The 10,870-nt window shown below is 45.6% G+C and overlaps 1 protein-coding gene across 2 annotated transcripts in view; it reads left to right on the top strand.

Moving 5' to 3' along the window:
- Positions 1–5,321: 5,321 nt before the first annotated feature.
- STAM2 (signal transducing adaptor molecule 2) overlaps positions 5,322–10,870 on the top strand; it is a 33,431-nt gene continuing 27,882 nt past the window's right edge. For both annotated transcript variants that reach the window (XM_084643167.1, XM_084643166.1), the window contains exon 1: positions 5,322–5,444. In XM_084643167.1, the coding sequence (XP_084499293.1) occupies positions 5,405–5,444 (40 nt within the window). In that variant the 5' untranslated portion in view covers positions 5,322–5,404. The remainder of the gene's footprint in view (positions 5,445–10,870) is intronic.

The raw sequence follows: 10,870 nt of genomic DNA, 5'->3' as shown, positions 1-10,870 counted from the left end.
CATCTTTAGATGTCTAAATGTCTGTAAAAATCTGCCCTGAATCTCTCTGGCCCAGACCCTCAATGGTATTTAGGTATCTAACTCCCATTGATTTCCAAAGGAATGAGGCGCACATCTGTAAAATGAGGATAAGCATATTTCCCTTCTTTACAGGAGTGTTATGAGGATAAATAAATTATATTATGAGTTGGTAAAGTAATGAAGTGTGTGTGGGGGGGTACATAAGTACCTAAACCAGCAGTTTAACATTATTATAGAAGTTAGAATTGAAACCTCTCCCTCCACAAAAACAGAATTTAGCTTCACAATGGGTATCCAGATTCTTCCCAACTAAAGGTTGCAACAGGCCAGGAACCCAAGAACTAAATTTATTTTGCACAAAATTGAGCAGATTATAGCCACCCTCATCATTAATAATGCACGTTCAGTTGCTATGACAAATCTTAAATATACTTCCCCAGCTTGATTAGATCAAACTGGAGCACTGTACACTAGGATCTGTGATGGATGCATGACATCTTCTTAAAGAGGATGGTGGCCACAAGACGCATTATAAAACTCCAGGAGCTGGACAACAAACTATTTGTATGTGCAACTGCTGTAATGTAATGCACCAGAAATAATATTAGGGGTGGTGGGACTGAGGTAAATAATAGAGGGACATTGTGAAGCTCAGGTCATTAAATTACATTCTTTTATCTAAGCTACATAATTACTAACTTGAAGAAATGCAAAAGAAAAAGTGACATCAGTTTCTCATAATTATTATCTTTAAAGCAGTGAAGCCTATTTGTACCATTTTTATTCAGTCTGATTTATTTTGATAGTGATATATTTTCAAACTCTTTAGTAAATCCAGAGCTAACAGAAAGGAGATCCATTTTGCCTTAAAAATTAGTGTATTTGACAAAAAGAAAAGGAGTACTTGTGGCACCTTAGAGACTAACAAATTTATTTGAGCATAAGCTTTCGGGAGCTACACCTCAGTTCATTACATTTCCAAAGTCAGCATAATGCTCTTAACTAAGATCCTAATAGTGAAGCAATATTGCCATCTGCAGGTCACTTCTAAGTATTAAAACATTTTTAACAAAATTGTTTACTTTCTGAACAACTTACTGAATAAATACAACTACTGAAGTTGTCTGGCTACAAGTCACTCTGTTCTCTTTTTACTGAAACTTTATAATCAATAGTGATGTATATGCTGTACACTTTGACACACACCAAATCATTTTATACCCTTCAAATTGATGTTTTCTGTCATATGGAATATTCAAATATTCACTTCCTTCTCTTTTGAGGAAACATTAAATGTACATTGAATATTTTGTTTTTAACTGTAAAATTCCTTACAAAAAGTTAATAATTTACTCTTCACAAAAGATCCTGTAATTCTACCATATATACATACAGAAATGCTTAGAAAAAAAAAGTGTCTCATGAAAATTTCATATTAGTGGGATGAACAACAATTCACTCACCCTGAAAACATTTTTAAGAATCTTGTTCTGAAAATATTCAAAATATTTCTAGGTCTGGTTTATGAATATTGCCAGCCTAAAATCTCACTGTTGTCTCATCTGACTTTTTCCTTTTATGAGAGGAACGTGCTATTATTAATGAGGGAACGTCAGAATGATTAATATGGTAACATTACAGCCTGCTACTATGAAATGTGACTGTAAAATAGACCTTCTTGCTTAATGGATCTGTTCCCTGTATATATTCAGTCATATCTACTGATTTTAGTGACAATAATTAGTTCTTGCTATTTTGTAGTGATCTTACCACTGCAGAACCAACAGAATTATAGGAGAATGAGCTAGATTTTAAACAGGCCCTTGCATCAACAGAATTGCTAATGAAGTACCATTTTCTGTTGGTGATATATACGGCAAAAATAATCCTGAATGACTCCAGATACCGGGCTGAGTTTGGAGATCTGGCAGTCAGAAAGTTTTGACTTGTAAATTGAACAGATTTCATTGGGAAATCATTGGGACATAATAAATAATAAACCATTTTTACAAATTCACCTTTCTAAGCAGAAGCACTTTTTAACAGAATATAAGGTCACACTTTAAATAATGAATAGGACTTTAATACATGGTGAATCACTGGATATAGATTGCTTGAGTCCAACAGGTCAATGCCTTGCTTATACCCATCTAATGCACATTGCTCATGTGGTTAACAACTAATAATAATTTATTAACTATTTATAAATGTACCCTTTATATGGTGTACCCTAAACAAACAGATGGAGGTTCTGACTTATTATGCAAAGAAAACAGTCAAATGATTATAACAAAGTGCTTGCAAAGTAAGCAAGCTGAAAATTCTGTGTGGTAAATTCTCTCAGGTCATTATCTCAAATGTTACAAGTAACCAGTGTAGTGATCTGAGACGGAAGGGTGATGGCAGAGTGGTCTCGGGTGGCACAGCAGGGTGAGGGCAGAGTGGTCTCAGGTGGCACGGCAGGGTGAGGGCTAGGATGACCAGACAGTAAATGTGAAAAATCAGGACGGGGGTAGGGGGTAATAGTTGCCTATATAACAAGGGTGGCCAACCTGTGGCTCTAGAGCCACATGTGGCTCTTCAGAAGTTAATATGAGGCTCCTTGTATAGGCACCAACTCTGGGGCTGGAGTTACAGGCGCAACTTTCCAATGTGCTGGGGGATGCTCACTGCTCAACCCCTGGCTCTGCCACAGATCCTGCCCCCATTCCACCCCTTCCCACCCCCTCCCCTGAGCCTGCTGTGCCCTCACTCCTTCCCATCCCCCCCAGAGTCTCCTGCATGCCACGAAACAGCTGATCGGGAGGTGCGGGGAGGCCCTGTGGGGCTGTCAGTGGGTGGAGGTGTGGGGAAGGGGGAGGGCGGAGCTGATGAGGGGCTGCTGATGTATTACTGTGGCTCTTTGGCAATGTACATTGGTATATTCTGGCTCCTTCTCAGGCTCAGGTTGGCCATCCCTGCTATATAAGAAATAGACCCCAATATCGGGACTGTCTCTATAAAATTAGGATATCTGGTCACCCTAGTGATGGCAGAGTGGTCTTGGGTGGCATGGCAGGGTGAGGGCTCAGCGGTGCCGGGTGGCACGGCAGGGCGAGGGCTCAGTGGTCTCAGGGGGCACGGCAGCGCGAGGGCAGGGCAGTCTCGGGAGGCAAGGCAGGGCGAGGGCAGGGCAGTGTCAGTGGACATAGCAGGGTGGTCTCGGGGGGCACGGCAGGGCAAGGTCTCGGGGGGCACGGCAGGGCAAGGGCATGGTGGTGTCAGGGGGCACGGCACGGTGAGGGCAGGGCGGTCTCAGGGGGGCACGGCAGGGCAAGGGTAGGGTGGTGTTGGGTGGCACGGCAAGGCGAGGGTAGGACGGTATCAGGGGGCACGGCAGGGTGAGGGCAGGGCGAGGGCAGGGCGTTGTTGCGGGGCACACCAGGGCGGTGTCAGGGAGCACGGCAGGGTGAGGGCAGGGAGAGAGCAGGGCAGTGTCACGGGGCACGGCAGGGCGAGAGCAGGGCATTGTCGTGGGGCACGGCAGGGAGGTGTCTGGGGGCATGGCAGGGCAAGGGCGGTGTCAGGGAGTACGGCAGGGTGAGAGCAGGGCAGTGTCGCAGGGCACGGCAGGGTGAGGGCAGGGTGAGAGCGGGGCAGTGTCGCGGGGCACAGCAGGGAGGTGTCTGGGAGCACGGCAGGGTGAGGGCAGGGAGAGAGCAGGGCAGTGTCACGGGGCACGGCAGGGCGAGAGCAGGGCATTGTCGTGGGGCACGGCAGGGAGGTGTCTGGGGGCATGGCAGGGCAAGGGCGGTGTCAGGGAGTACGGCAGGGTGAGGGCAGGGTGAGAGCAGGGCGGTGTCTGGGGGCACGGCAGGGTGAGGGCAGGGAGAGAGCAGGGCAGTGTCACGGGGCACGGCAGGGCGAGAGCAGGGCATTGTCGTGGGGCACGGCAGGGAGGTGTCTGGGGGCATGGCAGGGCAAGGGCGGTGTCAGGGAGTACGGCAGGGTGAGGGCAGGGTGAGAGCAGGGCGGTGTCTGGGGGCACGGCAGGGTGAGGGCAGGGAGAGAGCAGGGCAGTGTCACGGGGCACGGCAGGGCGAGAGCAGGGCATTGTCGTGGGGCACGGCAGGGAGGTGTCTGGGGGCATGGCAGGGCAAGGGCGGTGTCAGGGAGTACGGCAGGGTGAGGGCAGGGTAAGAGCAGGGCAGTGTCGCAGGGCACGGCAGAGTGATGGCAGGGCGAGAGCAGGGCAGTGTCGCGGGGCACGGCAGGGCGGTGTCTGGGGGCATGGCAGGGCGAGGGCGGTGTCAGGGAGCACGGCAGGGTGAGGGCAGGGCGAGAGCAGGGCAGTGTCGGGGGGCACAGCAGGGTGAGGGCAGGGTGGTATCTGGGCCCATGGCAGGGCGAGGGCGGGGCGGTGTCAGGGAGCACGGCAGGGTGAGGGCAGGGCAGTGTCGGGGGGCACGGCAGGGTGACAGTGGAATTGGTAGTGGGTTTTTTTAGGTAACTTGAAAAGTGCATTTTACGCTAGGCCTTGGTTTCACTGTGGCCCGAGGATGCCAGGGACACTCACTGGTGATTGGTTTAGACAGGGGCCATGTTCCCTTCCTCTGCCCCAGAGAAATTCGGCCTCACCGTGCCACCTGCTGGCAGGGTGTCACCACTCACTGCCCCTAGCCCTTGGGAGTCCACAGCCGGTGCCTTCACCCTGTTTTCCCCTGGTCTCTGGGGCTCGAGACCCTCCCCCCCACCTAGCAGCTCCCCTTCAGCGCCTCACCCCAGCCCCCCACTGCCTGACCCAGGCCCCGCCCCCTCCAGCACAAGGAGCGGGGAGATAGCTCAGTGGTTTGCGCACGGGTCTGCTAACCCCAGGGGTGTGAGTTCAACCCTTGAGGGGGCCATTTAGGGACCTGGGGCAAAAACTGGGGCTCGCTCCTGCTTTGAGCGGGGGGCTGGGCGACGTGACCTCCTGAGGCCCCTCCCAACCCTGGTATTCTAGGACACGTGCCCCGCCCCGTAGTCTCTCGCCCCGCCCCCTCGCTGTTAGGCGGGGACGGTCTCACTCCGCAGCCCGTGCCAGGCCCCTCCCTCTGTGAGGCCCCCGCCCGCGAGCCTGAGCGTGAGGTGGCTCTCTCAGTGCCTGACCCCGCAGTCCCATTCCGCCCCTGCCCCAGACCGGGCAGAAGCAGCGACGCGGTGGCGGTAGCGCCCTCTGCCGCCAAGTCTTTTGTCTCTCTTCGACGCTCGCTGTTCTGGTTCAGGCGCGGCGCAGGCGCAAGGGCGAGCGGCGGGTCCTGGGTGGCGGTGGGCGGAGCAGGAAGCGGTCGCGGGGAGGGGGCACGTCGGGCGCTGCCGCGACTCACCGGAGAGGGGCCTGGCTCGCCGGGGGGAGGCCGCTGAGATGCCGCTGTTCGCCCCCAACCCTTTCGAGCAGGATGTGGGTGGGTGAGCGGGAGTCCGGCCGCTGCGGGGGGAGGGGCAGTGTCCGGGGGGCGGCGGCGGCGGCGGCACTCTGTCCCTGAGCGGCGGGCTGGGGTCCGGCCCTGGGGGGTGCGCTGGGGAAATGGGGCCGGGCCGTTTTCCTGTTGGGCGTTTGGGAATGGGGTGGGTGTGTCGGGGCGGGGGGGTGACTCTGAATCCGAATCCGAATCCGGGCGCTGCTGCGCCGCTGAGAGCTGAGCGCTGGGGCGTAGTCCGGTGCAGCGGCCGGCGGTGTTCGAACCACAGCAGAGACCAGGCGCCATCGTCCCCAAGAACTGCCCCGAGCCGCCCCCTTTCGCCCCCCACGTACCGGGTACCTCTAGGTTCCAGAGGAGATAGCAAACGTATTGCTTCCGTCGATTCGTGCGTGTACGACCCTTGGCCTGCCGTCCTGTGGGTCCAGAGTTACTGGATTTTAGAAGTTTAACATCGTTAAACTAAGTTGCAGAATTTAAGAAAAAACATGATGTATTTTTCTGACTAAGCTCAGTGAATAACTGGAGTGTGTGTTGGTCTATAAGGCTTGTGATAATCATTGCTTGAAAATTTTTAGGTAATATGCTACCTTCTTTTTGACAAGACTCAAAATGGCATGTTATGTTCATGTACATCTGATTTATATATCCAAGCTGTAGGAAGATGTCTAATGTACAACCAACAGTTTAAGAAAAGGTTCCATGACAAGACTGTAATTGGGACACTTTTTCCTTCAGAAAACTTAATGCCATTGCAGGCTTTTACAGATAAAAAAAAAAAGTTTGCAGACTATATTGCAAACCACATGCAATGTTTTAGCATGCATATAGGAACACTTACTGATTTTATATGTTTTTTTTTTCCTGTAGTGCTTTTACTCTAAGAATAAATGTATTTGACTTTGTGATGACTGGTAACTGTTATGACTATTTTCAGAGTAACAGCCGTGTTAGTCTGTGTTCGCAAAAAGAAAAGGAGTACTTGTGGCACCTTAGAGACTAACCAATTTATTTGAGCATGAGCTTTTGTGAGCTACAGCTCACTTCATTGGACTATTGTAGCTCCTAGAGAGAGGTTAACCATAGGTGCTGGGCCCCAGTCAGACTTTCTGGGGAAATCACAGTGAGGTGCAGAGGAACTACAAGCCTAAACCCCTAGTCTGGAGTGCGAACGATACTCCTGCACCTGTTATGGCTGGGAACCTGAAACCTTAAGTGGGAGTCCTTGAGGACGATGAGGCAGGGGCTCAAAGGTGCAATTAACCCTGAAAGTGTGACGCAGATCACTAGCAATCGGATATGAAAGCCACAGGAGCTGCTACATATGCAAGTTTGAATGGAGTTAAGTGGTGCATTTGTTTGGCATTTCCATCTCTAAAGAGCTGGGATGAAATCTGGACTCTACTGAAGTATATTGGGCAGATTTTGACCCTGGTTTTAATATCGGCTAGTAAAATGTCTGGTGGAAATGAATTTGGTGGCATCAAATTAATCCTTAGCTGACTTCTGTCCATGTTACAAAATCATTAAATGCAGTCCTGTTTAGATGGAGCTACTGAGGGTATATCTACGCAGGGATAAAAAGTCTGCAGCTGGCCTGTGTCAGCTGATTCTGGCTCACAGGGCTCATGTTTCCCAGCTGAAAAATTGCTGTGCAGATGTTTGGGCTTGGGCTGAAGGCAGAGCTCTGGGACTCTGCAAGGGAAGGAGGCTGCAGCCTGATCCCAAATGTCTACACAGCCATTTTTAGTCCTGTGTGCCCGGGCCAGGCAGTATGATCCATCCCTCACTTTACTGAGCATTAAATTTTTACTGTAAACTAATTAGAGGTATATGTAATAGGAACAAAAACAATGAAAAAGTTTACCAATTCAGTATAAAATCCCATTAACATTTAAATTTGTTTTATGTTGGCATTTTAAATAGAGTTCAGCATTCTTGTTTTTTGGTCAGTTGTGGAATATTCTACACTGTGATATTTTAATGAAAACTGCTGCATATGCTCTTATTCTACTATTTAAGCTAGTAGAGTGGAAGAAATGCTAATCAATTTTAAAGACTTGTTTTGTTAACTTCAAAGTGTGCATGTTAAAAGCATTCCCTTCATTCTCCTTTCCTACAAAACCTATTATGAGTTGTTGATTTTGACATACGATTGAGGTGAAGGTATAAACATGCCAAACCAGCTATGCATGAATTCAGTTCATTCTGTTGGAAAGGTCTGTTTGCCTGTACGAATGGGGACACTTTTAAATAGTTCTCTGTGGTGTATTTGCATGAGTCAAGGTTTGCAGGACTGGGGACCTCAACTTTTGTCTAGAATACTGGGGAAAAGTGAAGAGCTTGGAATTGCCAAATGGATTAATATTTAAAGTGCTATTCTTTAAACACAATCCAACTACTATGTACGTGTTATGTTGTTAAACAAGGACATAAAAGTGGTGGCTTTACAAATAATAGGGCTGAATCCTGCAGTTTCTTTTCGTGCAAAACACTGGTTGATGGATGTGTGAATCTTGCCAGAATAAGGATCTGGCCCTTCAGGGCCCTTTTTAATAATAGATTAGGATGTCAAAAATACTAAAATACCTGCATGTGTATTTTACAATAACATATTACTGCTTTTGTGTTATTTTTATGGCTGTAACCCATATCTATGACTAACTTCCTTTTTAATACGTTTTTTTGGAGGGTGTCCTTTATACTTGTGAAATTTGGATTTTTTTGCTGTTTCTTGGAATACTTTTGAAAAACATACTTACACAGAATTTTACTTTCCCATGAGTATTCTATTTTTCTTTCCTTAGTTCTTAACTCTAGATATGTTTTTGTGAAAGCAGGTTTTCTTTCTTAAAGCAACAGGAGCAGATAAATAAACTCTTATCTATGGAAAGCTTAATCATTTAATATCAGAATTGGTGTGGAAATAATTGGTGTCAGAGGATTAAGGTGATGAATAACTAACTTCAGGAACATGTGAATGTTTTAAAGATCCTGTTTTCATGTATATGTTGAAAGTAAAAGACATGCAGTTTGAAGAATTATTCTAAAATATACTAATATGAAGTGTCAATTGCTCTTTAAGAATAAAGTATTTAAAGCTTTGGAGACATGAGCTGAAAGTACTGTATGGTGAAATAGCTAGTGCAGTAGAAGGAAGTTCTGTTTTGATTAAACGGGTTTTTAAATCCATGATTAAGTATTCAGCAGGGGTGGCGCGTGTGTATAACGTAAAGTAACAACGATCAGTAAAAAGCGGCAAAGAGTCCTGGTGGCACCTTATAGACTAACAGACTTATTGGAGCATAAGCTTTCGTGGATGAATAACCACTTCGTCGGATGCATGTAGTGGGAATTTCCAGAGGCAGGTATAAATATGCAAGCAAGAATCAGGCTAGGGATAACGAGGTTAGTTCAAGCAGGGAGGATGAGGCCCTCTTCTAGCAGTTGAGGTGTGAACACCAAGGGAAACGATCAGTAAATCCCACTTCAACATTGGATAAATTTGTCATCATTCATTTTCTTGAAAAAGTACAACTAACCCTAATAAATTAAATCTGACAAAAAATAGATTGCCAGTGAGCACCAGGAAAAAAATAGAGCTCACCTGATAAAATGTATTTGAGAGCTTTTTAAAACGTATATCAAAATAAAATTACATCTCATGAAGTGAGAAAAATTGTAAATTTTCTTGCAAGAATTTGTTTTGATGTCACAAAAATTTGCTTGTTAGTTTTCAGCTGTACTTCAAGTTTTTAATAAAAAAAAAATGCAATGTGATATGTAGAAGACTTTTCCTTCTCCAGTTGTATTTTATTCTCTTGAGAAACAGCAGCAAAATAAAGTTATAAAATTAGCCATTAGCAAAACTTTAAACTGTCTGATTGTTCTTACTGAAAATATATTAATGGTAATATTTATTTACCATTTGTGAAAAAGATTCAGCAGTTAGGTCAAAGCTAATACATTGAAGAGCCTCTTCTTTAAATGTTATCAGTGCTGCACTAACTTTAAGTAAACAAAATAGTTGTAGGATATATGCTTCTAGTTACTGTTCCTAAGTGTTTGTATTTCATGATCCAAAAGAGGGACCAGTCTGGAATATAGACTGTTTTATTAGTCCTAAATGTAAAATAAAAAAAGTTTGAAATCTTTCACTTATTTAGATATATGAAATACAAAAAAATGCCATCATTTAAAATTTCATCGTATTGGGGAGCAAATTCACTCTCTGGCATTCATTGTCTTGTACAAACAATTTCTCATTGTATACAAGAACTCTATCTAATTTTAGGTACTAGATAAATGCACAAGTGCTTAATCTCTGGAGACCTAGAATATAGCCCTTCGATCACAGTGAAGATGAATTTGTTGGTATTAGGCTCTAATCTGCATTACAAAACCGCCACATAATTTGTCATGACTGGTAGTCTCAGCTCAAGGGAAGTCAGGACTGGAATAATAAATGTCCTGAAAGTCTGAAATGTGGTTCTTTGGCAGTGCCATAGGCCTAGCCCCATTGCATTAAATTTAGCTCTCAGTGAATGTTGTTTAGTTCTTTACTTTCTTGAGTATTCAGTGCTCTCAAATCATAGTGCCAAAACAGCCAAGGAATGAATGTAAAAATTCACAGGCTCAGTTATGTAAATTTTTGAATACTCATCGATTTCCTTCGGAGTTCAAGCAATTGCAGTTTCCAGTTTTATGTAAAGACCTCTCCAGGTGTTTTCTTAGGAGTTGGATATTTCTTAGACTCCAGCCCTGCTGTCCCAGAATAGCAAGTCGAGGTTGTAGTGGCGGTACTGTGGCCAACACCTCTGATTCATATGCCTCCTCCTAGGTTCACCTGTGTGTCAATATAAGAAGATTTCCAGGGTCACTGTTTGTGGTTGCTGCTGCTCTGGCCGCTGTCTGGAGTTCACTCCCTAATTTTTAATCAATCTAACCCAGAAAGTGGTTGCAACTATCTCTCAAACTATTGAGCAGTGAGGCTTGCTATCAGAGAAATAACATAAATTACAGGCTTCAAATAATGCTGTAATGGTATTGCAGTCAGCAACCCATGCGGTTTCAGAATAGTTGCCATTACAGTGCACCAATACAGTACTGTATTAGAGACTTAAAGGGATTTGGTGGTTTATCTTATTACAACCTGGTACCACAAAGGTTATGATACTGCCAGGCCTGCTTGTGAAGCATATTTGATGGAACCCAAAGCATGAATCTGATTGCTTTAGCTTTTCTATATTGAATGGAATTAGAATGTTTGTTTTTAAACTGTAACAGTGTAAAAATAAATCTTAAGCCTACACAAAAACTCTTTAACTTGTTACTTGAAAATTATTTGTGTCATTGCTGAATATATTGTTTGTGTGATTAAAATGACATGGTTCGACTTGTGAGTATATTAC

Source organism: Lepidochelys olivacea, assembly GCF_965140295.1.
Source record: "Lepidochelys olivacea isolate rLepOli2 genome assembly, chromosome: 11".
NCBI lineage: Eukaryota > Metazoa > Chordata > Testudines > Cheloniidae > Lepidochelys > Lepidochelys olivacea.
This window is presented reverse-complemented; position numbering and strand designations above follow the sequence as displayed.